The 19548-nt window shown below is 47.0% G+C and overlaps 1 protein-coding gene across 5 annotated transcripts in view; it reads right to left on the bottom strand.

Annotated features, from left to right (window-relative positions):
• Positions 1–439: 439 nt before the first annotated feature.
• NFYC (nuclear transcription factor Y subunit gamma) overlaps positions 440–19548 on the bottom strand; it is a 67767-nt gene continuing 48658 nt past the window's right edge. For 4 of the 5 annotated variants that reach the window (XM_088835181.1, XM_055401723.2, XM_055401721.2 and 1 more), the window contains 6 exons: positions 17375–17470; positions 12155–12328; positions 8786–8944; positions 5001–5108; positions 2561–2620; positions 440–1311 (listed from right to left, as the gene is read on the bottom strand). In XM_088835181.1, the coding sequence (XP_088691307.1) occupies positions 1192–1311; positions 2561–2620; positions 5001–5108; positions 8786–8944; positions 12155–12328; positions 17375–17470 (717 nt within the window). In that variant the 3' untranslated portion in view covers positions 440–1191. The remainder of the gene's footprint in view (positions 1312–2560; positions 2621–5000; positions 5109–8785; positions 8945–12154; positions 12329–17374; positions 17471–19548) is intronic. The other variant, XM_055401722.2, reaches the window with a different exon arrangement.

Below are 19548 nucleotides of genomic sequence, written 5' to 3'. Positions count from 1 at the left end.
ATGGCATGGTGAAGGTAAGAAAGATGGCTCACCACTGGCCTCTGTGGCCAATGAAGAAGTGGCATGCTCTTTCTATGCTCCCCACTTCAATTAATAGGAAGCAAGTCCTGGCTGTAGACGCCTTCTAACCTGCTGGCTGACAAGGGGCCTGGGCCGCCCCTCATGACAGATGCCAGGCCTTTGGTAATGGGCATGGCCACAGTAGGCAGCTCAGAGTGCCAGCATGTGCCAAGGCCAGAGTGGAGGGACTTTCTCAAGGCCTTGAAGGAGAGAGAGAGCTTCCTCTGTGAGCGATGCTCTCTTGACCCTCAAGTCAAGAAGCACACAGGCTGAATCTAGCCCATCGCCACACATAGCCCAGGAAGTAAGGCAGGCAGGCAGGCAACCCCCAGCAAAGGGTCCCATGAATGTCCTCAGACACAGAAACCCAGACTCCAAATTATCTAAAATGAGATTTATTGCATTTCATGCAGTTTGAAGTCCATGCAGCAAAGGAGACTAGCACATTTTTTAATGCATTTAAAAATAAAGTTGAAGATGGGGTGGGGGGGATGCACAAAGTTCTGGTCTCCTTGGGTCCCTGGAAGAGAAGGGTTTGGGAATGAAACCATCCACTCTCCACAGCCAATGAGTCTTGTAAATGCAGGGAACGTTCCCACGGTCTCTGGCGGCAGATCCACAGAGCTCTGGGGCAGGAGCAGGCCCAGGGAGAAGAGCACTAGTGGAAAGGAAGCTACACACGTCACCTAATTCCACCTGAGGGCAGGACAAGGCGGCGGACCCTGGGGCAGCGGCTGTGCTGAGAGTTGGGAGACTACACACACCCCTTGGGAGATCTGCTCCTAAAAGTGGCGGTAAGAACCCAAAAAGTAAAACAAAAGAAATATTTCTTAACCACGCTCCTTGAGAAAATGCCATAAATATGTTATTTAATATTTTCATTTCATAGCATTGGACAGACAGCTCAACATATTGAAATATTGATTCCTTGGAGAAAAAAGGAAATAAAAAATATTGCATCTTCCTGTTGGAGAATCTCGGTCCCCAGGCTCGGGGCGTTGTGCACCAGTGTCCTAGCCTGCAGGAGGCGCGGAGGTCGGCGGGGTCCTCTGGGGAGGGAGGCGGTGCCCATCGCCTGGGCTGTATGGCAAAAATTGTGTTGGGTGCCCTTAGCCTTGCCAGCTCAGGCCCTCAGTCGCCGGTCACCTGGGGGGCCTGCCCGTCGGAAGGCTGGTTGGCTGACTGGATGAACATGGGCTGGGCGAGGTCCTGGCCGGCAGGCATGGTGACTTGCTGGATCTGGTAGAGCTGCTGCGAGGAGTGGAGAGGAGAGAGTGAGGTCACCCCGGGGAGAGGGGCTTGCAGCTCCCTATGGGCCTTGAGTTGGCTGGGGCCCCGGATACCTCAACCACCACCCACTGCGAGGTGTCTGATGGAGGAGGGGAAGTGGCAGTCTGCTGGGGCTAGGAGCAGCAGACCCAGGAGGCACCAGCCCGGTGGGAGCTGGGGTGTGTGGTGGGCAGGGAGAAGGTGTGGGAGGTTGCATTTCCTGTGGCTTTCATTTCTCTGGGCTCTGCCTCTCCCGTTAGCTCAGAGCCTCAAGCCTGTTGCACGCTGTTCCTCTGTGACAAACATGAGCAATTTGAACCACTGTACCAGTAGCCTGGAAGTCAGCATTTCCCCAACTCTTGGTAATCCTCACTGGCAGGGGCAGTAGGAGTTATCCCCTCTCTCTTTCCTTAGAGTGTCTGATTCAGGCTGAGACCCCTGCACGGGCCCTGATGTGCAGGAAGGTCACCTGGGATTAGTCGCTTCCTACAGCCAAGACCCGCGAAGGGTGAAGATGCTCACAGAACCACCAGGAAAGGTTAGGGTCAACTGCACACAACTTCTGAGGTGTTTCCACAGAAACCCCGAAGCTAAGGCCCCCTGACACAGGAGACCGGCGTGTGAGCCTAGCATCTGGTCCTGGCAGAAGCCAGAGGTGGGTCGTGATGCCAGCTCCTCCCCTTTCTGGGCAGCAGAGAACACAGGCTTACACGTGTCACCCTACCATGTCCTCAGGGGTCTCTGCGGCCAGAGCACGGAGGGAAAGGCGGAGGGCAAAGGGAAGATTCCTTCCTCACATGGGTTTAGAATTACTGAATTCCAGGCACCGAGAGAGCTGAGAGGTCACACGTTCTCTGCATTTCAACTAATCCATGAGATTAAAAAGAGCACAGCTTAGAGAAAAGCTATTCTTAAAGAAGGAGACTAGAGACCTGCACGCTAGTCCTGGTTCTGCAATGAACAGCCAAGCAAGCACAGACAAGGCACCTCCCACTTCTAGGGCTCAGTTTACTCATCTGTAAAATGGGCATGGGGGCTATATAAAGTCTAGGGTTATTTTAAACTCCCACAAGTCTATAAACCTAGAGGACAAGCAAGACTTGTTTTTAACAAGTTCTGTCCACTTATTGTTAGAAGATGATGGGACAGCTCTCCTAAGCACCAAACAGATAGCACCTGCTGCCCTCCAACAGCTCCTCCTCCTCTGTGCCTGCCTTGGCTGGTGTCCTACCTGTCCATCCGTGAACTGGCTGAACTGCTGTTGTCCTTGCTGGACCTCTGTCTGTGTGATCTGTAGGAATCAAGAAGGCAAAGTAGGCAGATGAGCTGCAGGGTCTGGTCCATCAGTCCACCAGCCTACCAGCCAGGAGAGGGTCATGAAGATCAAATGGGACAGTGAATACAAGGTGCCCAGAATGAGGCCTGGCACAGCACAGGGGCTTGATGAGTAGCAGGAAAGCAAGGATCCCGCACCCCGAGCACTGATGGCTACTCAGAGTTGGCAGCACAGACAGGCCCGTGGAGATGCCAATACACAACTTCCGCACCCATCTCTCTTAATGTCCACCCAAACCGCACCCCCACCCAAAACCACCCCTCACCACAAGGTCTTTCTGAGGCCTGAGGCTCAAGTCAAAACAAAAACACCTAGCTCCTAGATGCTGACAGGACAGGGCACAACGTTTACACTTTAGGCAGTAACCCTAAGAGTCTGTCTTTCAGCCTGTGATGGCAGATTGCAAAACACTGGGCAAAGCAGTGAGTGGTCGGTGGGCTCCAAACCAAACCCTTATCACTTAGATTATCTCACTGGAATATGAAACACCCTGGCGAGCAGGTGGCCTTGGCCCTGGAAGCCCTTGTGGCAAACCTATGAAGTACTTTTTCCGAAACAGGCCACACGCAACCCTCTGGGCCAAGGGCGGGGGCGGGGGGGGCAGTAAGTAAACCATTTGTCACATGTACTTAAAATCTTATGTGGGCATTTTAAATACATTTTAAAAGAAATTTACTGATATGGAGAACTGCATCATCTAATGCCAGCTGCTAGAGACAGCTTGGCAGACTTGAAAAAAGACTGAAGAATGTTTGTGTGTATACGTGTTATCTATGGAACATTTGACTAGCTAATGTTTTCTGTGTACCTTCTCTTGGAATCATCACAGCCACCCTGCAAGGTAAGGACTGTCTTCTCGAGTGTCCTCTAAATGGCCAAAAACAACCCATCAGGCCTACCCATGGGGCTGTGAGAACAATAAGGAGACAGGTGTGAAAGGGCTTTCTTAACTACTGTTCTTTGTTTTGGATCTTTCTCCTCCCATGCGGGCAGGAGTTAAGTTTTGTCTTTCCATCTCCCAGTGCAAAGTATGTACTGAAGAAATGTCTGCAGAATAAAGGAGTGATCCTGAAACAAATGGAAAACATACCTCACAGATGAAGTTTTCATTGTGCCCTGTGGCCAGCAGGACTGCCCTTCACATCAGTTGAACAGTTTCATTTACCTTTAAATTCCACTTACATATAATTTATTCAACAGTCATTCAGCAAACATTTACTGAGCACCTACTAAGTGCCAAACTGTTACAATGTGTCAATCGGTTGTTATGAAGACTCTTGACTGTCCTCAGGTGCCTCTTCCTGCTGCTTTCCTCCTCTCTGTAACACCCAACTCTCCCCACTTTCTGGTTTTAGTTCCTGGTCCCAAAATTGACCTCTGGGGAACCAAGAACTCTTCTTCCTCATTTCTTCCCATCCTGTGTCACAGAAAGTTTCTGGGTCCTAGGCTAGAATCTTACACTTTTAAAGGGGGTGGATACACTAAAGGGTGGGGCAGTCTTGAGATCTGACTCCCTGTCAGTGAGCAAGCCAAAGAAGGATGGATTTGGAGTGGGCCCTTTAACCATCCCAGAGACCACATGGAACTCAGAAGCCCTGCTTTTGGCTCATTCCTCATATTTTCCCAAATGAGATCTTTGGAGACCTGATCTACAAACTCAGCTCTGTCACCACTGTCAATAGATACATCGCCAGAAATGCAACTGGGCCATACGAGTCCAGCTCTTAAATGATCACTGCTTTTTTGGGTCTGAGGCAAAAGAATTGATTAACGATGCCTCCCTGTCCAGCATCCATGTCCCCTGCAAATAATGCCCACACCCCCAATCCCCACACCCAGGGAGGTGGCCCCCTCAGAACCTGTGGCTCACAGCATTCAATATCTTGGGGTGTGAGGGGAGAGAAGGGGCAGTCTCTGGTTAGGGGTGCACAAGAAGGTGGGGGGAGAATCTATGTAGCTTTCCAAAGGGTGCAGGAGACGCCAGGACACAACAGTCATTCAGGTTTAAATATGGAAATTGAGCCTGACGATGAGGCAGCCTGTGAAAACACTTCCTTCAGTCAGACCTGCACATTTACACACATCAGGCTTTCCTCAGGTATCCTGAGACTTCCTCTGCCTTGTGCTTCCTTGTCCCTCGAGAACAAGACAGTAAGAGACACACTTTGAATCCAATCCTCTGATAAACCCCATCTGTCCCTTGGGGTGCAGAATGTTGAGGTGGCTCTCGCTGAAGATGAGGTGGCCAGAGAGTTGTGTGCTGAGCCCTCCTTTCCAGTCAGAAGCCAGCTCCTGCTGGTCCCCAACTCAAGTCCTGCATCTCTGGGGAACATACCTGTTGAGCATTGGTGGCAAGCGTCTGGATCTGTCCCTGTACGACTTGGGTGCCTGATACAGGCTGAGCTAAGCGGATATACTGCAGTTGGCCGGCATTCAGCTGCACCTATGGCAAGGGCAGAGACAAGAAGACCATAGGAGACTGACTGCAACCTCGAATAGGCAAACTTTTCATGACAAGAAATGGTGACTGTCCCCTACCCACCACCCACCCACCTCTCCAAAGAAGCCAACTCTGAAAAGCTCCTTTTTAACAGAGACCAAAACAAGCAAAACCATAACATCCCAACCCCATCAGTCACACAAAAGAGCATGCTCCTTGAATGGACTTGGGGGGAAATTCCCAGAGGATCTTGTCATACACATGAGAACAGCACAGCTGGACCCTCAGTAGTCACTGGCTCTTAGCTCTCTGCTCACAGTTTATGCTAGGAGTTTATGCCCAACTGTCTGACATTATTGGAATGCCTGAACCTTAAGTGTGGGCCTTTCTCTCCTCCATCTCCACCCTTTACTACCCCAATTCCTGGCTGATCTAACACTGAGAAGAGCCCCAGCGTCCACCAGGAGCCCAGAGCAGATGGCCATCACTCAGGACCATAGCCCGAGAACTACCCAGCCCCATGCTGCCCATCTTGGAAGAGAAAGCTGGCCCACTTAACTATCTCTGTCCCCAAGAGCCAGGACCAATGCGGGTCTGTGGGACTTTTAGGATCCTTGGTATTCAGCACTAGCTTCTGGCCAAACATCTCCCAAGGGGAAGCTGAATCAATAACCTTTCACAGAATACCCCATCATGGGAAACTAAAGCTACAAAAATGCCCTTAGAGTCCCACAGGCTTACAATTAAGTCTCAGATAATACAATAATACCACATGCTGCATTTAATTGCATGCTAAAAGCTTTAACTGGGGCTCTTAATGCTCCAGCATACCATGAAAGTATTAGTGCTTTGAGCATGAGGATAAGGAGAGGACCAAGGCAGCTACAATGCGAGCGGAATTGTGGCTCAGCAGAGAAAACAGTCGGCAAAGGAAGACTATGAACAGTCACGCTTGGGATATGGGGGACGAAAGAGGCTCCAGGAAGACCAGCAGATATGGTCTCCCTCCCTCTGGGGGCCTAGTCACCACCCTCCAGAAAAAAAGCTGCCTCGCCTGCTTTTAAGGGTGAGCTTCTTGAGGGTAATAGGCAAGTCATGCCTCTTTGTCCTGGAGAAAATTTTCCTCTTATCTTCAAGAGCTAACTTCATTATATGGGCTTTTACTTCCATGATTAAAATGCTGACAGGATGAAACTCCTGCATACAAGTGTTAAATCAAACTGCTTCTCTGAAACTTCAGCTTCAAAAAGGATTTGAACCATCAAGAAAAGATGAACACTGAACCAAGAAAATAGGAACATTTAAGTTCCTGGTAGAACATTCCAGAGTTGTCTAAGGCAAGATGGAGGGACACAAAATCTAAACCCACTAAGAGTCTGGTTTAAAGGAGACAGGGCAAGATATTGTGACCTGCCGTCATTTCTCTCCTGAGAACTTGCCAAGAAAAGTTGTTGGGAAGTTGTGATGCCAAACCTAACCCCCCACTACATCCCACAATGCAGCTTCCAGGCCAACGTTAAGTTGCTTATGAAGAGGAAGACAGCTGCATGGAGGCTTGGGAAACCTCATGTGCTGAGACTGACGGTGGTTGGTCCCAGGAGTCTCCAGAACTCCAGCCAAGGACATGGGATGAAAGACTGCAAGAAGTCTGGTCCCAGGAGTGGGGGAAGGTATACTGCCGGCCATAGGGATTTTACATTCCCAGCTGGAAAGAGCACTTTGCAGAAACTCAAATGTGACTGAAAACTTGTGAGCCAAACAGTTCTAAGCAGTTCTTAGAAGCAAGCTCTTCTTTTAGGCTTGGGCTTAGATATCTGGGGATGCTCTGCTCTTCAGTCCGCTACCACAGGGATAATCCTGGGGACCCTCATACCCTTTTAACATTAACTACAGAGCAAAGAAGCCCATCCCCTGGATGGAAATCAACCCTGAATATTCACTGGAAGGCCTGATGCCAAAGCTGAAGCTCCAACACTCAGGCCACCTGATGAGAAGAGCCGACTCACTGGAAAAGACCCTGACGCTGGGAAAGACTGAGGGCAGGAGAAGGGGGCAAGAGAAGATGAGATGGTTGGATGGCATCACTGACTCAGTGGACATGAGTTTGAGCAAACTCTGGGAGATAGTGAAGGACAGGGAAGCCTGGTGTGCTACAGTTCATGAGATCGCAAAGAGTTAGACATAAAGCAATGGCAAGCCACTCCAGTACTCTTGCCTAAAAAATCCCATGGACGGAGGAGCCTGGTAGGCTGCAGTCCATGGGGTCGCTACGTCAGACATGACTGAGCGACTTCACTTTCACTTTTCACTTTCACACACTGGAAAAGGAAATGGCAACCCACTCCAGTGTTCTTGCCTGGAGAATCCCAGGGACGGGGGAGCCTGGTGGGCTGCCGTCTATGGGGTCACACAGTCGGACACGACTGAAGTGACTTAGCAGTAGCAGCAACTAAACAGCAACAGAACAAAGAAGTCCACTCCGTGGGCTTTCCAAAGAGGAGCATAGTTTCCTTCCTGAAAGTTACAATTAATACTAGCACTCTGCTAAGTCTAAAAGACCAAGTCCTAAATTCTGCAACAAGTCTTCTGTGCCCCCAAGTCTTTAAAAGACTCAAGTTAAAGTTACTATGAAGTGGGAACTCTACTCTGGCTTAGATGATCTTATTTTGGTGCTCTCACATGCAAAAATGAGAACCATTTATGACAGAAGTCATGGGTTGGTGGCTGCAAGGAATCTGAAATCAATGTGTGCATGTGTGTGTATGTGGTCACCCCACCCCAACTCTGCCCCATGTAAGAAGGAAGGGTGGGGTAGGGAGATGGAGAGAAGGGGGTGGGGGAGAAAGAGAGAGGTGACAAAGGAAGAGACAGAGTGACGCACACACCCCCCTTTCCTCAGCTTTCTCTTGGCCTATTACTCTGTTAATTAAGAAGAGCTCCCCAAAGTAGAGCTAAGGATACTTTTCAAGCTTCCTTCAAAGAGGAAGTGGATAGCCAAGTCCAAGTGAGGTTCTGTATCTGCCAACGTTTCATTAACAACAGGAAAGGTGAGAGGCAGGAACAGACCTGCTCTATGTCATGCATCTTCCACATTTTTTGTGGCAAACTGACCAATGAATAGGTGGCACATGTTACAACAAGGACTTTCTTCATTTTTTTTTTAAACAAAAAAAAACAAGTACAAGTGAAAAAGCCAACAAATATAAGAAATGAAATCCCTCAAGGCACACAGGAAGTAGCAGTCCACAGTGAAGCAATGGATAAGTTAAATGAAAGCCAAAAATACACTTTGTTGCAGGCTCCACTGGGAACTGACTCATGAATATGCAACAAGTGTATTTATGGCCTTCTCTATACACCTCCCTCTTATTCTCTCCAAATCAAGACAGGACTGCCTCACAGGGCCTTTGGGCCTTGGCATGGAATAGTGGCTACAATGACCTCTTTGCATAGGCGGCGGGAGAGGAACTCTAAAGGAACTGCCCCACACTGGTGAGTCTGAACCTGGATTAAAGGAAAGCAGGGAGTACACAGTGAAGCCAGTTGTGGTCTAGGGTACTGGAAATACAGGTTTACAACAAAGTGTGTGTGTGTGTGTGTGTGTATTAAAATCTTTAACTATTTCTGATTATACTGTTGTGCACAGTGCCATACAGACCTGAAGGCAGGGCAGGGCTTACCGGGATCTGTTGGATCTCTCCTGTGTTCGTGATGATCTGCTGCATCACTTGCATGGTCTGTCCAGTGCCACTCTGGGCCTGCTGGGCTTGACCTTGTGGCTGGGCCTGGACAATCTGCACCTGCTGACCTTCTCCAACTTGCATGGTTACGGGTGTGGTCTGGAAGGAAGAGTCACAAAAAAGCCGACTGAATTCTAGCCCAGAGCCATCAGGCCTACCAAGGGGTTAATGCTGAGCAGTTAGCCAGGTGCAAACCGTCCTGAATGCCTGACCTCATCTCAACACCAACAATACTCAACCTAGAGTCCCCTGGGACTATGCACACTCAGAGCACTGATAAAATCATTCTCCAAAATAAGACAGGAAAGCCGAATGGATTTTTTGGCTCAAAGTGCAAAGTATTTGCCTCAACCCCAATACCTCTCTCTATACTTCAAATGTAGCAACTTTATACAGCCCCTTCAGTGACAGAAAGGCACATATGGTAAAAAAAAAATTAAAAGCAACTATGATAATTCACCCGAGACTTGGCTGAAGTCAAGCCCAGAGCAGGTGAGTTTGGAGGGCAAACCAAATGGAAAGTGGGGTCCTTTTAGGACCCTGGGCTGCTTCTCCGGCATGCAAGGCACTGGAAAAAACATAAAGGGCACACCGGCTGTCACCCCCACTTAGTCAGAGTGACTTCAGCCCACGCTGGCCAGCTGGCTGCTCCAGATCACAGCATGGCTTCCCACGGGAGAGGCAAACGCCCTTAAGACCTGGACACCGTTAAGACCTGGACACCGTTAAGACCTGGATCTTAATTGAGGCTATGTAAGTAATAGAATTTAACACTTTAACAGAATTTAGCAAGAATTTTAACTTTCTAGAAACAGGAATCTCAGATTTAAGGAATTTCTGTCTAATGTATACAAAGATTCTGTGTCTCACACACTTAGAGGATTATCCAACCCAACGAAACCTGCTCCTTCGAGAGACAGTGGATTCAAACTGTCAAGAGGGTCAGTTATTTCTTTAAATCTCACATCTTTACAGGGGTAAAGATGTGACCTTTACAGATCCCAGTATAAGTTGCTCATCTGGTGGTGGTGCTAGTAGAGCCTTTTAACTACATATGCACCCCAAGCCCTCACTCTGGGTATGATTTCTCCCCACTTGAAATCAAGAATCACCTCCTAAGATGACTCAGAGTCTTAATGAATTCTGGTCTTCAATCGACGTTATCCCGATTGCTCTTACATTCTGACCGCACAGGTCTACTCTGCAGTAACGTTACCTGGGAAGGGGAAGGTGTTCTGGGAACTGTAGATGGGACTCAAGGGATTCCTAGGTAAGGAGAAATGACTGCAAACTGTAGGAGGGTAGAGAGAAAGATGACAGAGGGTAATGCATGCATGCAGTGGGCCAGGTCAACAGGAAACATCTCCCATTCTGACACCATGATCTCCAACTTAGCCTGCTCCCCAAACCTCCATAAAATGTTTCCAATTTTATGACAGGGAACACAGGATTCACTTGACCAAAATATACTTTCCTCCCAATTTTAATATGTATCAGTCCTATAAGGGTATCTGAGCTCAACTGGAAAGAGCCACTCCTACAGGCCTAGGGAGGTGTGACAAAGCATAGCCACAAGGCCTTCCTGAACCAGTCACACAGGGGAACAAGAGGTGGGAGATGCTGGGAGGAACCAAGTTCACCATCCTCACAAGCCTTATCAGCTCCAAGCTTAGCAAGTTCAGGGTGGCAGAGAAGAGGTAGATGAAATTCCTGCTGGAAAAAAAAAAAAAGCATACTGCCAACTCATCACTGTACTACCAACTCAATTTTCCCAAGAGGATTTCCAAGGTATTTCTAAATCATTTCAGGAAAATGAGGGCTCATGTTAGCCTGGCAGATGTCAAATCACATACGGCGTGCCCTGCAGTCGGGGCACGGCAGCCATGAGCTTTTCAGAATGATTAGCCAATCAGGGCCAGCTCTTGGCAGACTCTCGTGAAGTTTGCCTGGACTGGGATAAAGGCTTAGGCAGGCAAAGCGCTCCCCACTGCTGAGGCACAAGCACTGGCCAAAGAAGGCCCCTGAGGCATCATGCTACAGTGAATGCCTTGAGGCAGGGGCCGGGATGTGGTCATCTTTAAACCTCTCCTGCCGAGCACTGTGTCTAGCAAAGAGCACGCACTCCATAAACTTCCAAATTATGGATAGAACAGTGAGCAGGGAATAAATTCTAAAACCATAATCATTTAAATCTAGCTCTGTGCCAATGTTTTTTCTGTAGGCAGACCCAGCTCCTTACTAGAAAACACATGGCTGTTTAGGATGTGTCCTCTGCCTATCTTTTCAACCTGCCCAGATGGCTCCCCTGCTGACTCTACCCTCCCCCCGCCACCACTTCCTGTACTGTTTCTCCCCACCTTTGCTCATGCCGTGCCGTCTCCTGGGAAAGCCCTCCTTCCCCCCTTTATCTGATTCATGAGGACTCACATTATTCCCTTCAGAGAACTGTCCTCTGCTGTGCCCTGCTGCCACCTCCCTTGCATCTTTGTCGGGTGCCCCCCATGAAGCACTCCCATAATACCCTCTACTCAGTCCTCAGACTATTGGACACTTCCCACACGGCAAGTGGTGTAATCTGTCAGTATAGATTCTTGAATTCTTAAAAATAGGGGCTGGTTTATTCATGCTTGTATCCTCAACACAGCACTGGACTTTAGCTAAGAGGACACTCAACATCTGAAGGATAAACAAATGAATGACTGATAGGGAATTTGGAGTCAGGGCTCAGGAAAGATATTCTCTTCAGCCTTTCATGATCCCCAACAATGTGGATATTAACTGCTTTCACAACAATACTATCGGGAGAGAAGGAAAATTCTGATTACTGTTAAAAAAAAAAGAAGGTCACTGGACACATCCGGTGGGAGACAGAAATGATGAGGAAAAGGAGAGGAAATGTATGCAAGCTGGCAATGATGCCTGATCACCCCCTTCAAGATACAAATTCCAATTCTGGTGGGAAGACGCAGACAGCAGGCATGGAGTCCACTTAAAAGACCTTATACAAAGATGTCCCTCTCTTCAAGGGGGCATCATAGACACTTTTTTCCTCCTAAAATGTTTTAGGGACCCCAGAGAATGTCCCGTTCACTGTACTTTCCTCATTTGATCCATGAGGATGCCAGGGTTCAGAGAGACTAGGTGACATATCACCTCAGCGGCCAGGTCTAGGGGCAAGTCCAGGTCTCCAGAATTCAAGCCCAGTGCCCTACAATGATCTGACTGCCAATCTGCCCCAGCCCCACTCTGCCCATCCCAAATCTAAGGGGTGCTATCTTGCTGGGACGGCACCCTCTGTTGCACACAGACCTGGCCCTGCTGAGGCTGTGCAATGATGATCTGCCCAGGCTGGATGGTGGTTGTGGAGCTGGTGGTCTGCTGGCCTTGCTGCTGCCCCTGGACTTGAACGGCAGTAGGCTGCTGAGCCAGCGTGAAGTAGTACTGGACGGGCTCGGCAGGAGTCACAGACTGGCGCACCTCCTCCTGTGGGGCAGAAGGAGAGGCAGGTAAGAGAAAGAACCGACTCAGCAGCAGCCGTAGTGAATTTCCATTCTTCCCCCAAATGGGCTCTGCGCAGTTGCCTGCTGAATGCTGAGTTCTCCACGTTTGAAGCCAAGGGAAAGTGGAATGTGAAGAGACCAATTGTGCTAAATCGAACTAAAAATAACAGATTCCATAGGCTTCACAAAACAAACATACAGCCAATTTTCTGAAGTACAGAGTAATCACCCATTGCGTGATGAGTTGCAAATGGGCAAATAATTACCGTAACTAAAAACCACGCACTAGCAGCGCTTGTCAGTAAATGCTGTCAAGGCCTGTGATCTGAGAACAGTGCTAATTGCAAGCACCCCAAACACTCAGGCTGGCTCCCAATCTCCCAAATAAGCAGCACTATCCTTATTTCATTCCCCCACCACCTCCGGAGGAAAAGAGCAGGGGAAAGGGACACAGGGCTTTTTCTGGGTTGGAATTTCAGAAGCAAATGTCAGGACCAAGAACACTGGTAGCCAAGAGCCCATCTTTTCACAGTATGTTGAGAGCTCGGTGGTCACTAAGGCCATGTCTATCCAGCATCACATTTGGTTTGGTGGTACTTAGCCACAGAAGCGCAACCCAGGGGGCCTGAGGCACAGCTCTCCACTGGGGTGCTGCCTTGGCTGACTAGGGAGGTCGCATTCAGGCCGACCTGCTGGGTGAAGAGACTGTTCCTTCTTCAGCAGACGTTTTCCATGGCAGAAGGAGTAAACAACCCTCTCCCAGCCACCTCAAGCTCACAGCTGAGAGTGTAGGATGTTTACACACACTACGGCATGGTTACAGTCTCAAGGTCCGGGGTTGGTCAGCCCCTGACCACCGACACAGAGATAGGCGTCTGTTCCGGAGGGTCCTGCGACACACGGAACCCCTGCCTGGGACAACAGAAACAATACAAACATGCAACCACTCGGCTGGCTGAGCAAAATTATCAGCTAAATTTACTCACTTCTGTGCTCTGGACTAAGTTTTCCAGGTTCAAGGAAAGAGGAAAAGACTTCTCCAAGGCAGAGACCCTGTGGATTGCCTCAAAGCTCCCCAAAGGGACACACACAGAGTTGGCATTGACCCTATCTCCAATCTGTGCTTCCACGGTCCTTTTCTCATGAAACCTTTTTGTACTTGCTGGTCAAATTCACTACCTTCCCTGCTAGAATGACAGGCCTGTGAAGGCAAAGCCTTGATCTCTCTTGCCCCCTACTGTCCCTATTACTATTCTCCTTCCAGGCACTCAATAAGCAGGTGCTAAATGATAAATGAATTCATAGAGCCGGGCAGACAACTGGAGGTAGGAAAGTATTTTTTTTTAAACCCAGGCTGCGTGCATGCATGCATGCTTAAGTCACTCAGTCACGTCTGACTCTGTGACCTCATGACCTGCAGCCCACCAGGTTCCTCTGTCCATTGGATTTTCCAAGCAAGAATAGTGGAGTGGGTTGCCCTTCTCTTCTCCACGGGATCCTCCTGACTAAGGGATTGAACTCAGGTCTCCTGCACTGCAGGTGGATTCTTTACTGGCTGAGCCACCAGGGAAGCCCTAACCCAAGTTGGGAGTATGAGAAACACTCTTGAACCCAACTGTCAGCAAGAGACAAAAACCCCTAAACTCTTGCTCCCTCTAGGATTCTGCAGCCACTGTGTGGAGATACACTCTTGTCCACTGTAGGATGGGGCTGGGTACTCTTTTGCTTCCCGGGAACTGGGGGCCCAGGATACTAAAACTAGGACTGCGGAGATCTAGCTTCTGAGAAACTTGGATCTCAGCATGCAAGATTCCCTGACAGTCAGTCTAGGCAGACACTTTGAACACTCTGGGTTTCTAAGCTAGCTCTTCAACAGGAACCAACTTTCTAAGTTAATGTATTCTGTGCTTCACACCCAAACAGTATGAACCCTGGACATGATCATGCTGAGGCAGAAGAAAAAGGAAGCCCCCTTTTATTTGTATCTAGGTCTCAGTTTCCAGAACAACTTAACTGTGACAACATTTTCTCCATTTCAACTCTAACTTCTCACCATTATAAATAAAGGTCCACCAGTCAACTAGTTCTTGGCTATGACAGGGGTAATACTGATACCCTCCCCAGCCAAGAAACAGAAGCCAGCTACTCTTTTCAAGGCTCCTGAAACAGTTTCAATGAATTTATTTTCCCACTCAGAACTCCCTTCCCATTTTACAAAAAACATTAACCGTTAAAGTCCAAACCCAACTTGAAAAAGCTCTTGGGTGATGAACAGTATAAAGGACTAAGAACTGCAGAACTAACTTGTAGGAAGTCTAGGGGAGTAGGGAGCCCCTGGCCTTCATCAGCCCTTGGCCTGTGACTGTTCTGTCTCCAGTTACCCTTGACTACAGGAATCTGCAAGTGAATACTGTCTTTTTGCCAGAAAAATAGCAAACACTTTACCACTTTCAGAAGCTAAAATATCCTTTGCCAAAAGCTGTGAGAACATGTAAAGAGCTTCTCCTATGCGGCCTACAGTACACCCTTAAGCTGTTTATGAACTAGGCAACGTCTGGGACACTCTGTGAGTATCAAATAGAGGCACCAAGGTTTGCCTTATGAGGACAGGCATGTCAGCTCTCAAATCACTGGAATGGAAGGAAACATATCTAAGCTGCTTCTGCATTAGAAGACTCATTCTGCCAATGGAGGTCAAGCTAGAAAGGGAGTGATTATGCTTGGTTTAAAGAAATGGGTGAAGAGGAAATGACGTTTCAATGAGCAGGAACTTTCAACTCATAGCTTTATGGGATAAAAGTCAGGCCTCAACTCTCGCCTGCTTGAGTAGTCTTTACTTGCTTCACCAAAGAACAAGAGACATCCCCAAGCACCTTTGAGAAGTCAAGGACCTTAGATCAACAACTCAGTATTTCTGGCTCGTTTCTTTCCCCAGCAGCAGGAAGCCACCCCCTGTGCTAGAACAATCTCTGAATGACTGGATCAATCCAGGATGGGGCACTTGCCCAGCTTAGCAGTGGCCTCCCCAACCAGAGTGCTCGCTCTTGGAATCTCTTCAGCAGTGAAGTCTGATAAACAACGCCAGAGAATGAGCAGCATCACCTCTGAGGGCCATCACCACAGTGTTGTGCAGCCAGCCCCCAAAAGCACATTTGCTTCAGTAGCAAGAATGAACTGCTGCTTCCTTCAGAAAGGGTGAGTTTTGGAGAGTAGGCGCTTTTAAAAGACTTAAGGAAGCTGCCAGCCAATTTGGAGCTGAGGAAAACTTCATGTCTACAGAGGATTAAAAGTGCTATCTTAGAACTTCAGGCCAGCTTTCGGCAATCTCAACCTTTCAAAAAAGGCCAGGCAGCAGCTGTCCCGAACAGGATGCCAATCAATGGCCTGAACGCCTGCAAAGAACTGAACCCAGGCAGCAAGGTGCTGTCTCAGCTAGACACACTTTAAAGGAAATGGATCACAGCACTCAGAGTCAGGCTAGGATGTAACAAGGAGCTCTCTGACACCCTAAGAGAGTCAAGCACTGAGGACACTGGAGGAAGGAGAGGAGATGACCATCCTCTCTGGCCAGCTGGCTTGGCAGGCAGCCCACAGGGAACAAGCAGGAGTTGACGCAAGGAGCAAGGCCTGACTTTGTCACAGAGCTCACCACCTTGTTTTTAAAGGGGGCTTCTGAAACAAACTCCAATGGGGAGAGTGGGTGAGTGGTATCAACTGTTTTGAAGGAAGAGAAGTGGTCTGAATTCTTCTTGCAGTGACTTCTCAGAGAGGAGGGAAGCACCAGAGGAGGAACTGAGCCGTGGGCACAAACCTGCAATGTTTCAAAGGCCATGTGCAGCGGGATGACCGTGGCAGCCTGCCGCTGTAAACATCCGACTGAAAGCTCCTTGCAACGCCTTACAGCTTCCAGTCAAGGATGTTTACAGTAGCAAAGACTGCCCAGAAGAACGGAGACGCAGTGAGGCACCCCGTGCTAGGAAGGAGGTACAGAGGGCTTGCTAACCCAAAGGTCCCCAGGCAGGGTCGCAATTACAAAGGTCATTAAAGATGCCCACTTCTCCTACACTCTCTTACTGGTTATTAAAAACATGAGACAGCACAGGAGAATGGTCATTACTGAATGACTCCTATTTCTAAGGATAATGTACTATGAAATAATTCGTTAAAAACACTGAACATTTTATTAACAAAAACAAAAGCAAGCAGATCAAGGCTCAGCTTTGCTCCTGCCAGACTCTGCCACTATTCCAAGTATCTCTACTATATCCAGTGAGTCATGCAATCTGCATGCCTAAAATGATAAGCAACACAGGAGAGGGATCTATCAAAATTGCAGTTAAGAGCTTTATGCACCCAACGTGCTGAAAAACAATGGTGTGACCTCTGGAGAGGAACAGACAGAAGAGCAGGAAAGGCAGACACATTCCTTCTCGTCACTGCTTAGAAAAAGTTTAAGTGGAGGTTCTCAAATCTGGTTGCACATTAAAAGCATCTGGACAGCTTTGGAAAGGACTGATGCCTGAGCCTCCCCCTCACAGATTCTGTTTCAGCTGGGGTGCGGGGCAGAGCCTGGGCACTGGTATTTCTCTAACAGGTGATTCTAATGTGCGGCCAGCACACTGCGCAGAGAATCACAATCCAGAGCCAGAGAAAACCAAGTCCACTCCCTTCAAACACAACTATGCATACACAGAAGCTGTTTCCCGGAAATCTAAAATCTCGGACCTGCTCTCCCATCCCAGATTTAAGAACTCTGATAGACTTCCTAGGATACTTCGAAATGAGCTACACTTTACTGTTGTTAACTCGTGTTTACTTTTCATTTTGTCTATTTTCACTGAGACACCACCTCAGAGGCACTGAGTTAAAAGTATCCCTAAATGAGTAACAGGAGATGTTTAAGGATGGATCTGGTCTAGAGAAAGAGAAGCAAAAGAAGAGCAAATGACTTGTGCTGACAGAGGAAACGGAGATTGTCTGATACCAGAATGCAAGGCACCCTCTCGTCGGCAATGCCTTCCCAGCTCACCTGACGCTTCGGTGGTTTCAGCTCATCTCTTGGAACAATGTCGATGAGAAAGTCAAACTGATCAAATTTTGTAATCGCCATGGCGATATCATTTCTCTGTAACAAAGAAAAGCAGGGTGAAAAATTAACTTGGGGAGAAACTAGTTTACCTGGCTTTCTACTCTCCAAGTTACAAGTAAGGTTAAGATGATGACTTCTAAGTCAAACTAAAGACCCATGGCCAAGCCCTAGCCAAAAAAAGCACACCCAAACTCTTTCAAACTTCAAATGATCAGACCTGACGGACAAACACTGACAAAAAAAGAGATACATATAGCTCATGCTCTACAGACTAGATATTTGATCCTCCCACTATTAACACCTCTGCTAGATCCAGCCCCAAGGTCTTCCCCACAACTGTTAAGATTATCATCCTCCAGATACATTCGTACAAATCTAGCCATATCAACTGACAGGTTTCTGGTCATTCTGTGGTTAGCAAAGTTAGGCTATTACTCAACCTTATAACCTTTTAAGCTCCTAAATAATATTTTGACTCTTTGGTTCACATGTCGTTTATAACCTATTTTGAATCTCTTGGCTGAAATCCTATTTTAGTAACTTTTTACAATATTTTTCTAGTCATTGGATCTATATATGTTAGTTTCTATAAGATCACAATTTTTATTTTGAAATTCAAAATGACACTGTCCAATTCACAGTTTAAATACTGTTTAACGTGACATGAATACTGGAAATCTGAAGCCACTAGGGTAGGGACTCGGGGGAAGAGAATATGAGTCAGCTGACTAATGCTACTGAAACCAGGGCCTGCTCTGATGCGGTTCTTTGTAACAGTGACATTCCCTTTCTTTAAGTAATAAAAGATTTTAAAATTAAGAACCAACACACTATGTGTACTTAAGGTTTGTGTACTTCATTATAGGACAATTATCAAGCAAAAGAAAAGAAAGTAGAGAACACTAATAAGTAATACACATATTGAAGTGTTCAGGGGAATGTAAAATTTTAAATGCATTTAAAACCAGATGATTTAGTGGACAGAGGGAAAGACAAATATGGGACTAAAACGAGTAAAGTGTTAATGGTAGGATTCTAGGTGGTGAGTTACACCTAGAATGTTCACTGTAAACTCTGTTTATGGTTAAATTTTTTCATAATAAAATGTTGGAGGGAAAAGTTAATATGCTAACAGAAATCCTCAACAAGCTCTATATATCACAGTTAAAAGGTGACTCATCAGATAAAATAGGAGGGGATGGAAATTTTCTGGGTTTTTTTCCCCGCTTCCCTTGTCTTTGTGATGGCCCCGAGCCACTGAAATGCAAAACTCCAATCCGACCTTCTTGCCAACCACCAGCCTGATAATAAACCCTCCCAACAGAGGCAGGGCACATATTAAGGGTGCCAGGTCTCATTTAAGATTAGTACAATATAGTATCACATTCATGATGGTGTCACCTACTCAAAGCTACCCAGATGGCTCATCCATGGAGAGAATGAGGGTAAGAAAAAAATAAACGATCACCATTAGACATGTACTACAGCATTCTACAGAATTCTGGAAACAGATACACTTAAATGGGTCTTTTAAACATTCTTATTTTGCCTTTTTTAATGCTAATATTTTACCAATTATCACATTTATTTATTTTTTTTAATGGCAACTGGAATTTTAATAAAGTGAACCATAAAGTCAATTGCATTTGATTTTATACTTTGAAAGCTGACACCTAAAATGTTTCAATGCTTTTTCATTAATATTGTATCAAGCAGAAATTTCAGCATTTTGTACGGAAAGCTTCAACTGTAACTTAGGAAGAAAACATGGTACCCTCTGGGTACCTCACCAACATTATTTCAAGAAAATGAATATGTAAGAAAGCACTATAGCAGGCAAGATTTGTAATCTTACAATTATCACATTTAATTAAAAAAAAAAAAAAGCCAGAGCAACTTTAAGTACACAGCTTGATGAATCTGAATAAATACATACACCCGGGTAGTTATAACCCGTATAATAACATACAAAGTTTCCTTCTATTCCTTTCCAGTCAACTTCCTTCCCTTACCAATCTGGGGCAACCACAACTCTGATTCCTATCTCCATAGATGATGATAGTATATGGTATCATGTGCTGTGTAATTTTTTCCTGTTTCTTTTGCTTAAATAT

This window comes from Moschus berezovskii, chromosome 4 (assembly GCF_049115385.1).
Source record: "Moschus berezovskii isolate FMDL1 chromosome 4, NW_MosBer_1.0, whole genome shotgun sequence".
Taxonomy (NCBI): domain Eukaryota; kingdom Metazoa; phylum Chordata; class Mammalia; order Artiodactyla; family Moschidae; genus Moschus; species Moschus berezovskii.
Note: the sequence above shows the minus strand (reverse complement) of the source record. Positions and strands in the feature narration are given on the sequence as shown.